The following is a 21,436-nucleotide window of genomic DNA, read 5'->3' as shown; positions in this document are numbered from 1 at the left end:
AAATCATAACTGGAAATAGGCAACAGCCAAGCAGCAGAAGGGGCAGTCCCAGGGGCCTGACTCACACAACACACACTCTCCTCTTGCCAGGAAGAGCGGGTGTCAGTGACCAAGAGAACGAGACCGTACGCACTAAATCTTGTTACTGCTCAGAAGTCGGAGTCACAGCAAGATAAAGGGAAAAATAATTGCTCCTCATTGCCAGAGAAGTTATCGTCTGTGCTGGTTCCAGCACTGGCCTCTGCCCAGACCACAGGGATGAAGAGCCAGGCTTTCATGAGAGCTCAGCTGAAGTCGTGTTTGGAGCAGGTTTTCCAAAGGATTTCACCAATCTACAGCTCTGGGCTTAAAAATCAGAGAATCACAGAATCATGGAATGGTTTGGGTTGGAGGGACCTTAAAGCCCATCCAGTGCCACCCCTGCCATAGGCAGGGACACCTTCCACTGTCCCAGGCTGCTCCCAGCCCCAATGTCCAGCCTGGCCTTGGGCACTGCCAGGGATCCAGGGGCAGCCCCAGCTGCTCTGGGCACCCTGTGCCAGGGCCTGCCCACCCTCCCAGGGAACAATTCCTTCCCAATATCCAATCTTCACCTGCCCTCCTACAGCTTAAAGCCATCCCCCTTCTCCTATCACTCCAGGCCTTCTTGTGCCCCACCTTGTCCTGCCACTGGCAGCAGGTTCCATCACTGGGGTTCCCTGTTCCCAGCCAGTGTTCCTTGCTCTGCTGCACAGAGGGATCAGCACCTCCTGCAGCCACCACACTGTCCCAGCCCAGCTGTCACCTGCCAGCACGACACAGCGCTCTCTGCATCCTGTTTCAAGCTCCCCTTGATAATAATCCTGCTTTCCCCAAATACCTGGCAAAGGAGATTTATAAACTAGGAATATGAAAGTGAGAGGCTGCTCCAAGGAAATGTCCCTTGCAGGGAAGGTGCAGAGTTTATTGTCCTCATGACAGGGTCAGTCAGGGGCTCAGTGCCACAGACTGTCCCTCTGCTCCAGCCAAGGATTTGCTGCTTTTTCTCAACAAAACTAAACTTTCTCTCTAATTTTTTTTTAATTCCACTCCTGCAGAAACAACACCCCTGTGGGAAAACAGAATGGGTATTAACCTAGGCTCACCATTCACCCCAGCATCTCCAACTCAGCTTTCCCAAATTCCAGCTGCAAAGCCTTCCTGTGGCTGGGACACCTTGGCCAGACTGATCCCTGTCACCACCCCGACCCCGGGGGCTGCAGGGGTGGCACGAGGGGACCATGGATCTTTTCCTGAGGAGGGATTTTACTGAGCTGAGGAAATGCCATTAACAAGTGGAAAGCTGCGCCACCCATGTGAGGAAGACCCTGCACTACTATGCCACACTTTATTATTTGTTAGAAACTCTAAGAAAAGTTCAACATGATTAATTGCTGTTTTCCAACCATTAAAGAGTGCAGCAGGGTGCTCATAGCTATTTATAACACTCTCCAAGGACATGACAGTCTGGAGAAGCCACTGTTCACACATAAAATATTCCTATAACATCTCTGAGTCACTTATCCCATTATTAAAAAGAATCTAACATAAAGCATGGCCTTTGCTATTCCTCCCTGTGATTTATCCAGGGACAGAACTGTCAACCCACCGCAGCCAGGAGCAGGAATGCTTTCCCACACCTTGTGTTTGTTTAGAAACCCTGGGGTCCCCCCTCTCTCTGGACAGAGATGTCTCCCAGGACATTTTCTCTTTGATGAATCAATTTTGCCATTCTTTGGAAATTCCTCTCTCCAGCACACACTAACAGAGTGGTCTAACATACTAACAGAGCTGGTCTACAAACCTGATTATCCCTTTGTCTCTCCATCCTCCCTTCTCCTGGGATCCTAGAGGAGAACTAGGGATGTTCTCACTCCTTGTGCCACCACCAGTGAGTGTGAGAGAGCTGCAGTGAGGCTGAAGCTGAAAAGAAACCCCAGTGCCTCCCAGTAAAAGGAGAATCCATCAAGTGCATCCTTGCCCTGCAGTTCTCACTTCCCACATTTTGGAATGGAGTCACTTCTGCCACTTCCTTCCACACTTCTGGAACCAGCAGAGCCAAACCAGCCCAGCTGTGAGCGACCCAAAGGCATAGAGTGCAACCCCTGTCAGGCAGTCAGACCTGGGGCTGCAGAGCTGCCAGGACATGGAAGCTTTGGGAGAGAACGAGAGGAGGAGAGAGGAAGGCTGGGGCAGCAGAGGCCATGCCAAGCTCCTGAAACTCAACACCTGGCCACAGAAAGGTTTGCAGCAGTTCCTTCGTGGTCAAGGCAAACCAGCTCCAATCCTTGACTGGATTTGCTCCCTCTGATGCAGGTTCATGTATTTTAGCTCACTTGGCCTCAAGCGTGAATGTTACACCAACCAGATCCAGCCACACAGGCCAGGACAAGCCAGAGAGACCCACCCAGAGCCTCTCCCAGCGCAGACACAGCACCCACTCCCTTCCCAGTGGCCTCACCCCGGCGCTGAGACAGGCACAGAGTGCTGGAGCCCTCAGCTGAGTGAGGGGGACCCTGGCCCTGCCATTCCTCACACCAGAGGGTCCCAGTCTAGCAGGCCCAGAGCCCCTGTGTGACCCCACACGTGCTCCTGGCACAGCTTTTCACTCTTTATGGCCTTGTCCTCGGCAGGAAAGGCTGTGGGAAGCTAAAGGACAGGCTCCTACCTCGTTATCCACACTCTCCGTGGCCATGCACTGGTTGTTGGCTAACGTGGTGATCTCTCTGCTTTTGGGGGTTTCCATTCGACAGCTACACAGGGGCACTTCCTGGAGACCATCCACTTCCATTGCTTCAGGGCCATTGGAGAGACCTGGGGCACACGAAACCAGGGAATCAACTCAAATCCTCTTCCGAAAGAAAGGATTCTGTCCATCCACACCAGCCATGTCCTGTGACTTCTTCCCATTCCATGTCCTGAAATGCTCTCAAGGCTTTAGCCCTGTAAAAGAGACCCTTGAACACCAGCTGGAGTTTGCAAAAGCCTGCTGTGCTTCTCCAAGTCCAGCCACACTCAGCTGACTGTGCTGAAATCAAGAACGGTAAGTTAAGATCAGTTTAGTCTGAGAAAACCTCAGGAAGGCAAAGCAGTGAGGTGCAGGTTTTTATCAGCCTCTCTCTCCTCCCCACAACACTGGGCTCCGGCACCAGGAAATCTGTAGGAAACCACCCGGAGGTGGAAATTTGAATAGGCAGTGTGGAGTGATAAATAGAGATGATCAGGAAAGCACAAACTCCTGTTTCCAAAGGCTGATTACACAGATGGGAAAACAAAATTCCTGGGACTGTTTGGTCTCAGCCAACCAAGAATTATTTATTTTGGAAAGAGAACAAACCAGGGAAAAGGAAGCAGCAAGATGCTCCCATGTTCTTGCCTTTTCCTCATCTCTTTTGCTCAGATGTTGAACATTTACAAACCTGTGAAAAGGTGGATGAGGGCTTTTGAGGGGGGTCATTGTGGGAATATTCCTGCGGTTCCTCTGGATTGAAATCAACCACTGGGTTACCCAAGGCTGCAAAACACTGGCCTAGTGACAAAGGGGTTGATTCCAGCCCTACCCTCCTCTTCCAGTCCTGCCCCAAACTCTCTCTTTGCAATGTTTACAACACAGAAGCCTTTGGGTTTTGGGCTGGTTCACCCTGAAGCATCCCAAGCTTTCCCCACCCGCTGCTACGGGATTGACTCACACTGAGAAGGAAGCTCGCTGTTGTTTTTTAAGCTTTTGAATGGAGAGTTATCTTGCTGTGAGGTTTTGCAGATTTAACTTCATCCCTGGGGGAGATTCCTCTTCAGCTGCCTTGGCAATGGCAGCCTTCCCCCAGAGCACCCTGCCCATGGCTCTGACCCCACCAGCCCAGCACAAGCCCTTTTCATCCCAACAGGAATTCCTTTACGGAATCACAGAATCACAGAAATTCACAGAATTTGGCCAACGAGTTGCAAGCCCAAGCCTAGCAAAGGGATATCTCAAGACACACAAGCCCAGGAAAAGTCCTTGCTGTTTTCATGTAAAATCCTGTCAAGATCTTAAAGGTTTAAGAGTTTTCTCTGGGAGCACAAATCACAAAGCTCATTGCTTGCCCTCCGAGCTGTCACTTCCCTAATCTGTTTGACATCCACAGGCTCTGGTGAAAGCATCCCTCGTCCCTCCTGACCCTCCCTTGGCGGGGAAGGCTCCCACCCTCTCTTTGATGTGGCTCTATCAAAGGAGCCACACAACCTTTGAGGGAGCAGCGGGGACAGACGGGCGGATCCAGCCAGGGGATGCTGGATCAGCACTGAGAGCAGCAGCTGGGGCTGAGCACCCAGGGCCCAGCTCCAGTCCCTGCTCTTCCCAGGGCTGAACAAGACATTCCTGAGGCGGCAGCGATTTTGGGGGGATATTTCAGGGAGTGGAGGGGAGCTGCTGAGTGGGACAGGGGGACTAGGGCAGTGCCTTGGACCCTTGGTGAGTGCATTCCCAAGGTAATGTGCCCCACTGGAACTGGGATCCCTTCTGCACCCTCATTCCATCCCAGCACTATCCCTATCCTCATCCACATCCCCAGCCTCATCCCCATCCCAAATCCATCCCCATTTCTATCCCTGCCCTATCCCAGCCCCACCCTACATTCATCCTCAACCCAAGCCCAGTCCCATTCCCATCTCCTCTTCATCCTCAGCCCCATTCCCATCCCTACTCCAGACCTATCCCTACCATTACCCCAGCCAATGCCATCCCCACCATCGTCCTCATCCCCATCCCAGCCACATTCCTATCCTCATCCTCATCCCCAGTGTAGCCCCAGCCCGTATCTGTCCTCATCCCTATCCCTATCATCATCCCAATCCCTATCCCAACTCCATCCCTATCCTCATTCGCATCCCTATCCCAGCCCCACCATCCCTATCCCAGCTCCAGCCCTATCCTCACCCTAATCCCCATCCCTAATCCCCATCCCTCTCCCCATCCCTATCCCTATCCCAATCCCACCCCACTCCCGTTGCTCTGCGAGCTCTGTGGCCGCCAGGGGGCAGCCGGGGCCCCGCACGGCACCGCCCGCCGAACAAAGGGACCCCAAAGCCGACCCCAAACCCGACCCCAAACACAGTCCTGACCTCAAACCAGGCCCCAAACTCAAATTCAAGCCAGACCCCAAACCCAGCCCTGACCCAAACCCAGCCCCAACCCCAACGCCAAGCCTGACCCAAAACCCAGCCCTGACCCCAACCCCAACCCCAAACCCAGACACAAAACCAGCCCTTACCACAACCCCAGCCCCAACCCCAAACCTAGACCCAACCCCAGCCTCAACCCCAGCCCCAGCACTCACCTCCTGCTGGCGAGGAGAGGATCCCCTTCACCCGGAGATCCAGGGAATCCAGGGACACCTCCATGTACTCCATGCTGTTCTCCTGGCCGGGGCCCTCCCTGCTGCCCAGCGAGGGTTTATAGGCTTCAGCACCTGGATGGGAACAGGGGATTTACACAGAGCCCACAGGTAAACCCACCCCAAGGCCGTGAGGCCGTGCCTCAGGCCCGGGCTGTGGGGGCTCCCTGTGGGAGTGCAGAGCACAGGGAATGTGCCAACACATCTGGGCACACGGGGCATGGCTGGGCACTGGTCTGGCCACACTGAGCTTCCACCTGCCCCCAGGCAGGGAACGACAAGAAAAGGGAATAAATGAGCCGAGCTCTGCCTCTGCAAGGGCACAGGGAAGGGCAGAAGCAGGGCTTGAGCATCCACCTGCTGCGCAGGGCTCAGGTACAGGCCGGCCATGCAGAGCCACCTCGGGAGGAGGATGAGACAGGTGACACCCAGCTTCAAGGGAGGGGAAACACATAAAAGCCAAGTTCTGGCTCTATGTGAACAGAGCTGCTGCTGGGAAGAGATTCTGGGGGACCCCTCAGAGCCTGAGAGGGAATTTTCAGTCTCTTCACACTCCCTTGGCTTCGCTTTCTCTCCTGGTTTGTTTCTCCCAGTCCAGCTTGGCCAAGAGGGTTTGGTCACTCTCTAAGACCAGCTCCCAGCTTTACTGGGGGCAGAGAACCAGCCTGCATGTGAAATGCAGAATGAGGTATCTGCAGTGACAGGGACCAAGGGTCCCTACAGCCATTGGGAGGAAGAGGAGCAATCCAGGTGTCTGACAGAGCCCAGGCACAGAGCAGGGGCTGGAACGATCAATTCACTCAAAAGTCCCAAAAAGCTGCTGACATAAAAATGACCTTTTTACATGGAATTAGTGAGCCCAGAAAGATAAAAATAAACCCTTTAGTGGCAGTGGATGTATGAAACCTTAGCAATGAGGCTGGAGGCACAGCTGCACTATCCACTTCATCTCTCCCATGCTGTTATCTTTCCCAAAGAAGCATCATCACATCCAGCCTGCACTCCTGGCTCTCCTCACCTCTCAGCTTCCAACAGAGCTCACTGAAACCTTCTTTGGCGCCAGGTGGCTCAGCACAAACAAGAGTGACCCCCTGAACAACACCCACACTTGAGATGGGCCCAAGGCAGCTCCTCCCAGACACTGTGGTGCTTCCAGAAGAAGCAAAGCCAAGCTTGCACATCCCATTCAGCTGCACAAACATCCACACAAAAGCAATGGAGCACCATTCCAGGGTGGTTCTTTCATCTCCTTCTTCATCTAAACATGTTCCCCTGAGCTCATGGGACAGGAGTCCACATGGACATGAGTCACAGAAGCACAGTGATTTGGGTTGGAAGGAACTTTAAAGATCATCTCGTTCCAATCCCCTGCCATGGGCAGGGACACTTTCCACTATCCCAGGTGGCTCCAAGCCCTGTCCAGCCTGGCCTTGGACACTGTCAGGGATCCAGGGGCAGCCACAGCTTCTCTGGGCACCCTGTGCCAGGGCCTCACCTCCCTCAAAGGGAACAATTTCTCCTGTATTTCTAACCTCAATTTCCCCCTTTTAGTCTGAAGCCATTCATTCCCCCTTGTCCTGTCACTATCTACCCATATAAAATTCCTCTTCCTCCTCTCTGTAAGCCCCATGAGGCCTTTTTTTGGATACTCTAAAATAAAGGGATTTCATGAGTAAAGTAAAATTCCTCCAGCATGCCAAGGACAAAGCCACGTGTTCTGCTGTTGAAGTGACACCAGCAGGTCCTGCCAGTGAGAGGCAAGTTCACAGCCCAACCTCGGGAAGGAAGAGTGAGCCCTGCACCTGGAAGGTTCATTGGGGTGGAATTAAGGCACAAAACCCCATTAATTACCTAGCACACCACCTTGTTTCTTTTTATTCCTCCGCCTCCTCTTGCGGGTGGGTTTCAGCCATGGACTGTCCGTCTTCCCTTTCCTCTTCAGCAGCTTCTTCTTGACACTGGACTCGGAGCTCTGAAGGACCAGAGAGGCCACGTGCACGTCAGGCATGGTGGCACCAGGGTCCCTCTGTGGAACAGCCCTCACCCAGCTCGAGTTGTGTGAGAAGGACCAGGGGTTTGAAACCAAGGGGTGCTAAGAGGCCTTTATAGCACTGAAAAGGAAACTCAGGCACACGTGTGGGTGGATTTCCTGTCAGTTCAGCAGGGCAGGCTGCACTTTCTCTTCCATGGAGGCCCTCACACCACACTCATGAGAAGCACTGCAAGTGGGCAGGCGCACACACACACTCCCAGCTTCTCCCAAAAAAAAAATTGTAGAGTCACAGAATCGCAGAATATCCTGAGCTGGAAGGGACCCACAAAGATCACCAAATCCAACTCCTGGTCCTGCACAAACACCCCACCCTGTGCCTCAGAGTGTTGTCCCAATGCTTCTTGAACTCTGGCAGTGGGGTTTTCAAACTAAAATGTTCATATTTCTCCACAAAAAAAACGGTTCTGCATTTGAAGAGCCGCCTGTGAGGGTTGGGGTGGACCCAGGGGAACTGAACTCTAGAGCAGCAGAGCAGCCCCCTCCCTGAGCCAGGCACAGGGCAGCACAGACCAATCACGCAGCAAGTATGCAGCCACATGTATGAATCTCAACAGACTTCAGGGCTTGGTTTAAAAAAAATCAGTTGTGTGGGGCGGGGTTTCAAAGTCAACAGCAGAACGGGAATCAGGCACCCCAACCCTGCCAGGGTTCAACACATCAATCATAAAATTCATGTTCAGGCTAAAACTGTCGGCTCCTGATGCTTATCCAGCTGCCAGCAAAGGCTTGGAAAAACCTCCTGGTACCACTACAAGCAGCTGGATCAGGCCCTACCTCCACAGGCAGCTGTGCAGGGCCCTGCTCTCCCCGTGAGGGAACACGTGGAGCTGAGCCCTGGCTCTCTGGGGTGTCTGTGCTGCCCTAAAATCCCTGAGTGTGGGCTCAGCACGTGGCTTTACCCCAGCTGCATCACTCTGCTCGTGGGGGAGAGGTTTGTGTGTGAGCCAGTCCTGTCTGGGAGCTGAGTGACTCAGCAGAGCTCAAACACTGTCCAGGATGTGGAGATCTCAGCTGCAGTTGGGATGCGAGTCCCAGCCCAACCCTTGGTGTGGGCTCACACAACAGACTGGCCTCAGGTACCCAAAAAAGGGACAGGCTGCACAGCCCCTGCTCCTCCCAGGCTGCTGGAGTGTCAGAGCACAGGGAGCAAGACCCTAAAGAGCTTCAGTGATTCACTTGATGTGTTTTGTGTGTATGATTCTACCTTCAGCTCAAAACACCAAGAAAATGAAGTCAAGAATTTTCTCAAGGTGACTGAAGAGTTGGGGTGCCTTAAACTTGAGAGGCTGTGGAAAAGGAGCACAGTTTTTAAGGAAAGGGGAGGGTGGAGGACAGAGATAATCAACAAACAATTTAAATTAAAAAAACCCATCAGGTTCTCTTCACCAACCATCTAAAAATAAAAAGTAGAAATCCCCAGCAGCTGCTGACAGGCTTGACCTGGTGCTGTACAACCAAGGTCCCAGGGAGAGTGTGTGTCTGTCTGTCTGTCTGTCTGTGGGGTGTTTGTCTCCCTGGTAAGAGCTGCTCATCAGGATCAGCGAATTTAGGCTGGGCCAATGGGTTTGGGAACAACCCCACCCCAGCAGACCTTCAGGTTGGTAAGGAAGCTTTGCACCTGCCAACTGTGCATTGGAGGAACTCAAGCACCCTTCAACACCTCTGCTAACATTCAAATGATTAAAAGCAGTCAACACCTTGTTGAAAACAACAAAAGCCCATTAGTTAGCATCAGAAAGCAATTAATTGTGCCACGGATCAGGGTTAAGCACCTTGTGGAAAACAATACTCCATGTGTGGGTGGTTTCAGAGAATGAGTTTTGTCAAGGAGGATTGAAACTGCAGCGCTTTGCCTTTGCTCTCTCTCTCTCTCTTTCTGGCAGCGGTGCAAAGGGGAAAAATTATTATCACCAGGCCACAAAACACAGTTAGCAGCCCAGCTTACCAAGTCAGACTCGTCTCCATCCTCCTCCTCCTCCCCAGATTCTACAGACTCTTGTTCTTCCTCAGACTCGCCATCATCGATCTGCAGCCACCATTTTGCCCGAGAACAGAAGGAGTCAATCAGGCCGGGAGTCCCAAAACAGAGCATCCCCCCCTGCCCCGTCCTGTTGAGCCCCACACCCATCAGAGCATCCCCCCAGCCTCAGCCTGCACATGCACAAACAGGGCAGAAGCTCCAAGGCTGCACCTCAACACATTCCAATCATGTCAAGGAAAATCCATGGGGATGGTAGAGGGAGAAAAAAAAAAAAATTCTACTCCAGAATAAAGTTTCCCAACCAAATTTCAACTTCCTTGATAATCCCAAACCAGCATCATGACTGTATAACGTATCAAAATTTTGGGAAAAACCCTAACTAAATTATTTTAGTGCTTTCCCAAGCAAGATTGGGAAGATGTCTCCTGTTGGTTCAGTGAACCCCAGAACCACACGAGGTGGGGGTTCTGCAGAGTGGATCACAGACCTGTGTAGGGAAGACCCTCACAGGTGCAATGGGAAGCAGGAAATGGTCACCAAAGAGCCTCTCTACCTATGCTGATCCTTCTGTCATCTTGCAGAGGAAAAAACCTAGAAATTAGTTCCATCCATGGCCCTCCTATCCCTGATACCCCAGCAGTGTCCCATCCTGCTCCCCAGGGCATGGGAATCACCTTCCTGGCGTTGTCTGCGTCGGACGCGCTGTCCTTGGAGGTCCTGTTGTCATCCCCAGGGAACACGGCCACCTGATCTGCTCCGTGATCATCCTCCTCTTCCAGCTCATCCGAGTCCTCCTCTTCAGAGTCCACATCTATGCTCTCCCCGTTCACGTGAGGGCTGCCATCCCCCAGCTCCTTGTCACTCTGCAAGTTGCCCAAGCACACGAGACGCAAAGACAACATCAATTCCTGGGACAGAGCAGCTGGATCCATCCCAGATCTGCTCTGTGCTGGGAGCTCTACAGCTGGCTCTGTGTCCCTTCATGTGTCACCTCACCCTGTTGGACCTGGGGACCACAAGGAGTCATTCCAGACTGCACAGGGCATGAGGGGAGGAGAACCCCACTCAAACATGGAAGGGCAGCTCCACCAGGGGTGCAGGAAAGCTTCCAGGGAATGGAAAGGGAAGTTATATCACATTGGGATTTTTGTATCACTCCTTGAAATCCTAGCACTGCTCTCCTTGCATTTTAAGACCAACACTTCAGGGCATGGGTCGCAGCAAAAGAAGAATTTAATCAGGGGTGAGTCCCTGTCTAAACTTCTGTAAGTAACCAAGTGTTTTTCTGTACAGCCTCAAGCAGCAACACAAGACCTTGAGAACCAAAACAAAAAGAGGCACGCTTGAAATCTCTCCAGGTGCCCAGGATTCACATGCCAGAAGGGGAACACTCACTGGAAAAGGTTTGTTTAGGAGCTGGTATGTGAGCAGCCACTCTGAAGCTGTCATTCCCAAAGCAGCAAAGCTGCACAAAGCAGCACATCCCTGCACCTCCACGCGGGTTTGGTGTCTAGAAAAAGGGACATGTGACTGACAACAGACATGTGCAGCGGGCTCAGTGCTGCCCTTACCTTGGCACCCACAGAGGAATGAGTTATGCTCTTAAACATCTCAATCATTGTTCTCTGTTTTAACACTTTGGTCTTTTTCTTGGGAACCAGGCTATAGGTTCCCATTCTCCGTTTTTTCTTCCGAGATACTGCAGCAGCTGGAAGAGAGAAGCAGAAGGAACCCAAAGTTTGCTCAGGAATGAAAAGATGGGATAGAGAGCAGGGGCTGTACTGGAGAGGGATTTTGGACAAAGGCCTGGAGTAACAGGACAAGGGGGAATGGCTTCCCACTGAAACAGAGCAGGGATGGATGGGATATTGGGAAGGAATTGTTCCCTGGGAGGGTGGGCAGGCCCTGGCACAGGGTGCCCAGAGCAGCTGGGGCTGCCTCTGGATCCCTGGCAGTGCCCAAGGCCAGGCTGGACATTGGGGCTTGGAGCAGCCTGGGACAGTGGGAGGTGTCCCTGCATAGGGGTCAGAATGGGATGATCTGAAAGGTCCCTTCCAGCCCAAACCTTCTGTGATTCTATGAAATCACACTTGAGGGCACGACCTGAGGAAACCTCCCACTCCAACCATCTATTTACAAGTCAAGCAGAGCAGAAGATTACACACACGGATGTGCAGACACACAAACAGCTTCCTGCCAGGGCTGCACAGCTTCCCAAACTCTGAGTACCCTCTGCACACTCCTTCTGGCCCCTCCATCACCACACAAATCCTTAAATTATCCTGCATTTGGCCATGCTGCTGATGTTGTAGGAGGCTGAATGGAATCCAATTGCTCAAATTGAGACTGCAAGGCCAACAATACCGACTGACAATGGAAGCAATCTGACAATAACTGAAGAACACAAAAGGAAAAGGCACCTTACATTAAGAGCTGTTTGCCACTTAACCTCATTTCACACCTACTGTGGAAGCCTGTTTGATTCCTTTCACTCTTTAGATTGGGTCTTAATTTGTTAAATCTCCCTCTTGGCCTTCTAATCAAAGCAGACATCACAGCTCCCTGCCTGCTGCTGTCTTTGGTGAATGCCCAGCAGAAGGATGCTTGGTGCAGGCTCTTTTAGGAACAGCCAGCTTCAGCACCACTGGTGTTGTTTGAACTTGCACAGCCTGTCCCTTGAAAGCATTTCTTCATCTTCCACGATAATGAAATTTCACCAAAATTTATGAAGAGACCTCTAAAAAAAATTCTGCAAACCAAATTAATTTTATTTATAAGGCTGTAATTCTTGCCAAGCAGCTGTGGTGAGATTCAAAGCCCTTCAGAATTGTTAGAAATCTTCAGAATATCCCAGAGGAAAAAGGGAGTGAAGTGTCCCCTCCAAGGAAAGGTTTTAGCAGAGGCACGAGAGGAGCCTGGCAGAGCACACCTGGGGGATCCTGCATGCCAGGACACAGTGGGGCAGCAAGGACTGCACGGGAAACGCTCCCTTCACTTGGGAGGGGACTTCAGCAGGGGGCTGCAGGGATGTCCCCTGTCCAGCACCCAGAGGGGAGCAGCAGGAGCCTGGGGACACGATTTCTCAGAAGAGCCAACTCTGACAGACAAGGGCTGTGGCAGCACAGCAACAGGGAGGGGAACCCTGGAGGGGATTGAGGGGCAAAAAGGTGCTAACAGAGGTTTTAGTCCTTGTTAACCTCCTCATCTCCTCAGCCCCACCCACAGGTTTGGGAGGTGGGTGATGCTGAGGATTAAAACATTCCAACCCTTCCCTTTTTACCTGTCTGCGACTTGGTGGTGGCCACATAGCTCTGGTTCTGAGGTAGTGACTGGTGAAGGCCCGGGAGAGAGGGCAACGACAACGGCTTCACGAAGTCCAGCATGTTCTCAAAGTCCTTCTCCTTGGATTCCTTCTGATCTCTGCTGTCTCTCCCATCTTTGGGGTCTTTACTTGCATGCTGGAAAACAAAAGGCAGTCAAATTGAGTTCCTGCGTTGAATAAGTAATTTTTAAAAAATTAGGAAATGAATTTCAATTCCTTTCTCTCGACCATAATCACTTCCATCTGAAGGCAGGACCCCACATTCCCAGCAGAAGCACACAGCCCCTCCTCCAGCACGTCAGGGGGCTTTGCCCAAACACTGCCAGCCTGGCTGAGGTGAGTCCCTCACTGGCTGAAGGCTGTGCTGGTGACAGGTGACCCTGCACAGGTAATGACAAGGAGCAGACCCTGTTTACACAGCTTTGGGTGACTCTGGAAGGGAGGAACCAACGCAACCAATGCACCTGGAACACACCCTGAGTGTGGCTGTCATGCCAAGCAAGCTCAGAACACTCATGGAGAGCTGTTTTGGAGGAGCAGGCAGCAAAGGAAAGGGATCTTTCCTTCTGGACAGCGTTTGGCACCATCGAGCCTCAGCAAAGGCTCCCCCCTCTAGCCCAGCACACGACAAACACAGGCAAAGAAGCTCTTTGTGTGACACTTCAGGTGCATCTACAGACACCTGTCCAAGCTGCCCTTAAACCATGTATTCCCACTCCAGCTGTTGCTATTCCAAGCCCCAGACAGGCTCCAAGCTCCTGCTGCAAACTACAGGAATTCTGTAGTTGCTCCTGCAGCTCCTCTCAGGCACCACAGCCTCTCACACCTGCTCTGATCTAAGCTTGAACTCAATACAAAGTCTCATCCTGCACCTCTGGTTATGAAAGAAGGGTTCCTGCAGCTCCACAGACAATCATTTAGGCTGGACAAGACCTTTAAGGTCACCAAGTCCAACCATTAACCCAGCAGTGCCAAGCCCACAACTAAACCACGTCCCTGAGTGCCATTTCTCAGCTTTTGATGTTACTTCAATGTTTTCTCCTCTAATTTAGGAAACAATTCCCTTCCTGAGTGTCTAACTCCATTCTGTGTTCCCTAAAAGCCTCAGAGAGGTCCAGCCTGTATTTGTGTTTCCCTTTTCCATCTGTGTTTATTCTTTAAACAGTCATGGTTTAATGGCGCTTTTACTCCCGTGCCTTTCGTGGCAAGTGTGGCAAAGGGAAGTCAAGGTCAGTGCAAGGCCCCTCAGCCCAGCTCACTGAAACATCTTCCTGTTTCAGCCCAGCAAGGAGGTCCCTGGTGAGTGAAAGGAATGAGGGACTTGTCTTTACAAACAAGCTGTGGGCCTGCTGGAAGATAAAACTAGTACTGAGAGATAAAAGAAACAATGGGAAGGATTCCACTGATAGATGAATGGAAAGAAAGAGATTTGTCTTTACAAATAAACTGTAGGTCTGCTGATAAATGAAATTGGATATTGAGAGATGAAAGAAACAATGGGAAGAGCCATAAATTCCATAAGAATTAAAATAAAGGGGGGTTGTACATTAGAAGGGAACCTTAGGTATTAGGCATTTTGGGAAGTCTGCACCTCTCAAGTACCTCAGCCAGTGGGGAAAGAGAGAGGGAAATGCTGCTGGGAAATTGGGATAAAAAGGAGGCTGCGCCCTCCAAAAATCTGAGAGACCCCACGGGAATGCCCCATGGCCTCTCCCTTTATTCGAATAAAGTAACAGGACTCCTCTGTCTCCTTTCTGGACATAAACCTTTGGTGTTGGTGGATTAATTTTCCTGACATGAGCAAAGGAAACACATGGAGGAACCTGAAACAAAGTCACTGCTTGTCCTTCTCTCCCACAGTGTCAACAGCCAGTGGGGTAAAAGCTGCCTCTGCCATAACATTTTACACTGGATTTGTCCTCTGATTTATCCCACAGGTGATCCAGCTGTACAGCAGGCACGTTGGGCAGAGCTGCTCCAGCAAAACAGGAGCACAGGCAGCAGAACACAAGGAAACACTGGGAGAACTGGGATTGTTCAGCCTGGAAAAGTGAAGGCTCTGGGGAGACCTCACTGCGGCCGTCCAGTACCTGAAGGAGCTACAAGAAAGACAGAGACTCTTTACAAGGGCACAGAGTGACAGGACACAGGGAATGGCTTCCCACTGAAACAGAGCAGGTATGGATGGGATATTGGGAAGGAATTGTTCCCTGGGAGGGTGGGCAGGCCCTGGCACAGGGTGCCCAGAGCAGCTGGGGCTGCCCCTGGATCCCTGGCAGTGCCCAAGGCCAGGCTGGACATTGGGGCTGGGAGCAGCCTGGGACAGTGGAAGGTGTCCCTGCCTATGGCAGGGGTGGCACTGGATGAGCTTTAAGGTCCCTTCCAGCCCAAACCATTCCATGATTCCAAGGTTTAAGTGCTGCTCCACTTGCAGGGGAACTCTTCTTACGGGGACCTGTGAAGCAACAGCTGAAAAACCCAAACAGAAAGAGGAATCCAGGCAAAAGCAAGGCTGGAATAAAAAGCAGGAAGCAATAAAAGCACTCAGGTTCAGACAGGCACCCTCAGCCACTGCTCTCAAGCAATGTGACCTTGGGAACAAACTGGGAAGAGGCTGATTCCCCTAATTAGGCTGTGCCACGTGTGTGGTGCTGGCAGAGCCAGGCCAAGCAAAGCTCTAATGATAATCAGAAATGACCCACAGCAAAAGGCCATCAAAGTGCCAATGATTCCTGCATCAAGCCCATAACTTATGGCTCAATTGCCACAGCTTTTCTAAAAAGGGCACCAAGTCTTGGATTAACGATTTCAAAGACGACAAATCCACCACAGCCTTTGATATGTTGTTCCAATGCTTAATTGCTCTCACTGTCAAATAATTAAATGCATCATGCTCTTGCAACTAAATTAAAAAGCCCTGTCTCATCAGAACCTCTCACTCTCAGGAGATACTTATGGACTATGACTAACTGCTGCTTTTTTTTTAAACTTCCTCCTCAATAATTTTAAAAGAATGAGCAAATTAAGTGCCCATAGGATCATCTGCTGGACCTTGGATCACTCCTGAGTCTGCTCCCAGTTGTTCCACCCCTTAAAAAATGCACGTCAGGAGCACAGGGTACAGTATGCCAAGAATAGTCTCAACAACACTATTTATACCTCTGAAAAGTCCTGAGTTTATAGATCTAAAGGTTAACAGTAACTGTGGGCTACAAATTATTCTGAGAATTCCCAAGTTCCAAATGCCTTCCATTTCTAACTTAAAATTAGAAAAATGAGCTTGGGACAGGCAGATCTGACACAAGTGTAAACAAGGGCTGCACTTTGTGTCCTGTAAGTGCAGGGTTTTGCAACTGGTCTCTGATAAAAGGTGCTGTTACTCCAAAAACATCAGGAATTCATATTCAGGACGTGCCAGGCTGTTTGAAAGAATACAAACCAAATTTTAAATTAAAAAGTAGTATGCTATTAGCTTGGGGGTTTTTTTTCCCTCTGTAATTACAACACAGAAATAAATTTAAAATCTTCAACAGGCTGCATGACAACTGCTAAATGTGACTGCTTCATGGCAATTCTGGTCAAAGTTTTTTTAAATTAAATTGAGTCTTGTGAGATAAAGATTTACTTGGAGGCATGTGCAACAATGGTAAAGAGCAAGAATTCCCAGAAAGAGGTGAAGAGATCTCTCATGTGTGGGTATATATATATATATATATATATATATACACACATTAAAAAATGTTCCATCTAAGGATTGTAATAAAAAGGATCAGCATGAATTTTTATATACCCATAGTCAGTCCTCTCACCACCCTTCCTGGTTCTCAGCTACATAAAACAGTTCCATCTTTGCTGTTCTTACTAACAGGTTTTACCCACAGTTTGAGAGAAGTACTGAGAGCAGAATCCCATGCAAAGGAAACTCCAGGATGCAGTTTGAGCTCCCCATGGGCACATGTTGTCCTAACCCCACACGTGTGGGCCACTGGAGGCCAAGAAAGGACTATAAATGAGAGAGAAAAAGAAACTGCAACAGCAACATCTTCATTTCTTGCAGCTTCTCATGTGGTATCAGCTCATCCTCTGCAAAAGACTGTAAAGTCACAATTTCATGTTGGGAATAGTGAAGAAGGTGGGCAGATGTTCCAACAAATGCTTGTGCCTGCAAACAGCAAACATGGGAACACCACTTTGTCCAACCCCCTTGTGAGAAATACAGCCAAGAAATCTGCTTAGACTGGGGCAAGAACACAACATTCGATGTGTTTACAAAAATTAAACTCAAGTGCTGTCTACATTTTAATGGGATCGACCACATTTGTATCACTGGCACAGAAATTCCCAATAGCAGCAGGGAGAAGTTACTAAGAATGGCAAAAGATAGAGTACCCTCAGTTGTTTTGGTTTTTTTCCTGAAAGCAAAACTACAGAACAAACCAACCTCTGTAATGGATCCCTGTGCTGGCTCCCTAAACCCCACGTGGCATTTTTCCCACTGCTCAGCATCTAAAGGGTTTTTCCATTACCAGAATCAGCAGGCTGGGAGAGAAACCAGAGTGTTGATGGAAGAACACAAACACAGGTCCTGCCTGGGAGCAGGGCAGCTCTTAGCCCTTTGCAGAAGGGCTCTTTAGGCCTGAAACCACCTCAGGCTTAGATTACACGCTCCCTTATCTCTCTTCTTTGCAGGACTTGCATCTCCAGCACAGAACGAGCTGTAAACCAGAGCCAACCGGGCAGGAGGAGTGAGGTGACCAGCACTGCCACTGGGAACAGGGCAGCTGCCAGGGAGCAGCTCAGCCTCTCCATCCATCAGGCACAGGGTCAGGAGATTTGTACCAAGGCGCTGCCTTTGAAGAGCACAAAGCAGCAGCTCCCAGGGGGATCCGCCTCTAACAACTGGTGAGTGGTGGTTAAGCAAGAAATATCAGTCTGCTATAAAAAATTGATCACAAGCAGATGATAGGAGCGGTAGTGGTGCTGCTCTGCCTTTGCTCTGCTGCTGTAGGATTGTGTTTTTCACTGCTGAATTTCAGGAGCCTGATCAAGTCTTAGCTTGGAGCAACAAACCTGCAAGGCTTTGGTCTTAGTCTAGGTCAGACCAGCTGCAAGGCTGATCCACCTTTCATCTGCTGATTAACATGTGCCCATTAGAGGGGGGATTCCACTGAGACTTGATTGCAACTGCACTGATCTTAGTGCAGTCATGTATCTACATAAAAACATAATTTGGGCAGCCAGGTAGACTGAGCTTAAGCGTAGCTGTTCCCCCAAACCTGCATTCAATGTGTTTCTGAAGCAGAGCACTCAGGGCTGTGGATCTCATCCCTGTCCCCTCCTGCACCAAGCAGCTCCAAGGCAAGGGAGTGTCACACATCAGTCAAAATGAAACAGGGGAGCCCAAGCCAGATGTGACACCAGGGCTCCTGACAGAAATAAACTCCTCTGCTGGGGTCAGGGCCGTTATTTCTGTGGGCTGTGGTCAGAGCTGGGGCAGCACCTCCAGCCAGCACGGCCGCCTCAGCAGCACCAGCACAACCGGTTAAATATTGAATTAAATGTACTGCACAACAGCCCTCATTCTCACTTCCCTCCGCAGCAACCCCTCTGTATAAGAAGCCCAATGGCAACCTTGCCACTCCTGAAGGAGATTTTCCATCAGGGAAGATGGTGAAGGGTCTGGAGGGGCCCGTGAGGAGCAGCTGAGGGCACTGGGATTGTTCAGCTGGAGCAGACTGAGGGCAGAGCTCCCCGGGGGCTGCAGCTCCTCCTGAGGGGCAGCTCCGATCTCTGCTCCTGGGCCAGGGACAGCACCCAGGGAGCGGCTGGAGCTGGGCCAGGGCAGGCTCAGGCTGAGAGCAGGGAAAGGTTCTTCCCCCAGAGGGTGCTGGGCACTGCCCAGGCTCCCCAGGGAATGGGCACGGCCCCAAGGCTGCCAGAGCTCCAGGAGCGTTTGGACAGCGCTGCCAGGGATGCCCAGGGTGGGGCTGTTGGGGGGGCTGGGCAGGGCCAGGGGTTAGACTGGATGATCCTGGTGGGTCCCTTCCAGCTCAGGATATTTTGTGATTCCATGGCATTTAACTCTGCCCAAGCTCACACTGATGGATTTCACACTTTCAATCCCGTGGAGCACACCTGGATACCCATCTGGAGGGGGTCCTGGATGCACCTTCTCAGTCCTCCCCAAGGACACAACATCCCCATTACCATCACCCCATTAGGCCCTGCCCTTTTGCTTTACGTTTGCTGCACATGGGAGGGTCAGAGCTCTCTGAGCAATCCCAGACCCCTGCAATTCCCCAGCTGCCACCTGCCTGGCCTCGAGAGACGGGCACAGGGTGTTCTCAGGCCAGGTGTTCTCCGGCAGAGCAGCCCCAGCCCAGGCAGGTGAGCACAGCAGCACCTGTGTGCACACACAAAGGAGGAAGTTTAAAAGCTCTGGGATCAGGAATTTAAAGGAATAGTTTGATGAATATTGGTAGAAAGACCAACATAAGCAAAGCATCTCCTGCTCCACGCTCTTCCTCCCAGTCCACATTGTCTCCCCAGTTAATCTGGTACCTGGCACTTTAGGGATGTGGCCCACTGTGCATCAGGCCAAAACACTCATTTAAAGGATTTTTGCACTATTTCCTGACCCAGTCCTCTGCACAGCATAAAAAAATACCACCAGAGACACACACCCCAGACTCCAGCCTTGTGGTCACCAAGGAAAGGGAACACAACCTGGGATTCCCAATTCAGACACCTGCTCCTCTGGGATGCTCTCACTCCCTTTATCATCCTTTATCCCTTATGTTTTCCTGATGTTAAGCTCAGAAACCGTGGTTTCCAAGCAGGAGGGGCCTTCTCCAAGCACAGGACACACACACAGACACACACTTGCCTTTCAGTCTGTGGCCTGGCCCTGGGAACTTTTGGGTACTTAACAGGGTTGTAAAATGGATTAGGAGTGAAAGAAAGATTCCTCCAAAAGGTGCAATGCTTGTGTGACTGCTCTGTTCAGAAGGGGAGCAGAAATGATGCTGTCAACAACTCTGCCGAGGTCTCTGTTCAAAAACCACCTTAACATGCGACAACATCAATTAAAATTGTCACCTGTTTCAGATTCAGCTTCGATCCCAATTCAGGAAGCAACTCCTAAACAGAGAAAAAGCTCGTTAAATTGGTGAGAAAATTCTCTTCCTTTCAGAGACCAATTCACATGTGCAGGAAAAGGCTACCAAGGTCCCCTGGCAGCTATTGGATTACAGAAAACAATTTTTTGGCCCCAGTGGGTTTCTGCAGGAACCAGGGGGAACAAATGTTCACACTGCAGGCAGCAAAATACCTTCCTCCCCTCCTCCTCCCGGGCAGAACAGTTCTGCAAGAACAGTTTCACCAAGAAAACAACAATGCTCTAAAAAATACTAGCCAAGCAAACTTCCTCTGTAATATCAGCTTCTGGGTGATTTCCACAATTTATTTCCTGGGATACAGCACCTGATTTCATGGTAGTTTTGAAGGGGAAAGGTGTGAAGGTTGGTGCAGGAAAAGCTCCTGAGCTGCTGGGCTGAGGAGCCTCCTCTAAGCAGTTCAACAAAGAAATAATCGGGATAGAAAAATGACAACTACCAAGGACTCTGCTGCTCCAAAGAAAATAGCATGTAAATTCCAGAGACAATGGGGGAAAATGAGGTAGTAATTATCAGGAAGGCTGAACACAACAGATGTTTCATTGTCTTGCAGAACTGAGATCAAATCTTGGGTTCCCATTCAGCTGCAGAGGCTTGAGCTGAGAACATAGGAACAACCTCTTCTCACCACCCTTCCTGGGAATGTTGCTTCTCTCCCTATTTTAAGCCCAAGGCAAATGGCCAGAGGAGCTGAGGACAGGCTGTGTACCTTCTAGAGCAGCCCAACAATTGCAGGCTTTGGGTTTCTGAAGCTGCTTTTGTCCTGTGAGCAAATTAGGATCAGCAGCACCATCCCAGCGAGCCACATCCCAGCACTCCCAGAGCTCCTGAACACCACACGGCACTTCCCAGACACAAACCTTGAAGCCCAAGGGGCTGAATATAAATATTCTTCTGATGTATCATAAAATATGAATGAGGAAAACACTCCCTCCTAATCTAGCAGTCGCCTTTTAGGCGGGAATTGCCTCTTTCAATTGCTCAGCCCCATGGGATCTGTGTGTGTTAAATTCCACAAGGGTCTGGGAGTTTGCCCGGCCCAATTCCAGTGCACAACTGGGGGCTGGAGGCAGTTTGGGCTGCAAAGCCTTCCTTGGGTGAGAGATATCCTCACGGGAGATTTATGGCAGCTGGGCTTCCCTGTGCAAGCCAGGACGCACAGCCGGGGTGAGAGCAGAGAATTCAAACACGGCCAGGGGAAGGCAGAGGGGAAATGAGTGGCTGGGGAGGGCTGGCTGGAAATCCTGGCAGGCAGGTGTGGTTTCTGCCCCTCTCCCAAGCCTGGTGCCCACAGGTTTGTGATCTTGCTGAGCTCTTTGGACTCCCAGCTGCTTCCGGAGGCACAGGTGGTGCCGCAGCCAAGAGACCTTTCCCCATCTGGGGCTGGCAAGGTGCCACCCCTCTCTTTTCCCTTTTTTCTCTCTCTTTCCCTGCTCCAGACCACAGGGACTCACAGCTTTGAGCCCTTCACACCACACCACTGCTGTGCTGTGATGTGGGAGGCATCTGAGGGCC

At 50.8% G+C, this 21,436-nt stretch overlaps 1 protein-coding gene across 13 annotated transcripts in view; it reads right to left on the bottom strand.

Moving 5' to 3' along the window:
• Positions 1 to 21,436, bottom strand: part of EHMT1 (euchromatic histone lysine methyltransferase 1) — a 116,677-nt gene that overhangs the window by 29,194 nt on the left and 66,047 nt on the right. For 11 of the 13 annotated variants that reach the window (XM_042052289.1, XM_042052295.1, XM_042052293.1 and 8 more), the window contains exons 4-11: positions 19,845 to 19,886; positions 12,705 to 12,882; positions 10,996 to 11,132; positions 10,099 to 10,287; positions 9,389 to 9,469; positions 7,242 to 7,362; positions 5,334 to 5,465; positions 2,687 to 2,832 (exon numbers count right to left, since the gene is read on the bottom strand). In XM_042052289.1, the coding sequence (XP_041908223.1) occupies positions 2,687 to 2,832; positions 5,334 to 5,465; positions 7,242 to 7,362; positions 9,389 to 9,469; positions 10,099 to 10,287; positions 10,996 to 11,132; positions 12,705 to 12,882; positions 19,845 to 19,886 (1,026 nt within the window). The remainder of the gene's footprint in view (positions 1 to 2,686; positions 2,833 to 5,333; positions 5,466 to 7,241; positions 7,363 to 9,388; positions 9,470 to 10,098; positions 10,288 to 10,995; positions 11,133 to 12,704; positions 12,883 to 19,844; positions 19,887 to 21,436) is intronic. The other 2 variants (XM_042052288.1, XM_042052299.1) reach the window with 1 other exon arrangement.

Source organism: Corvus kubaryi, unplaced genomic scaffold (genome assembly GCF_017639235.1).
Source record: "Corvus kubaryi isolate FWS band 111438036 unplaced genomic scaffold, C.kubaryi_AGA036_p1.0 78, whole genome shotgun sequence".
NCBI lineage: Eukaryota > Metazoa > Chordata > Aves > Passeriformes > Corvidae > Corvus > Corvus kubaryi.
The sequence above is the reverse complement of the archived record's forward strand: the minus strand, read 5'-3'. Positions and strand labels throughout refer to the sequence as shown.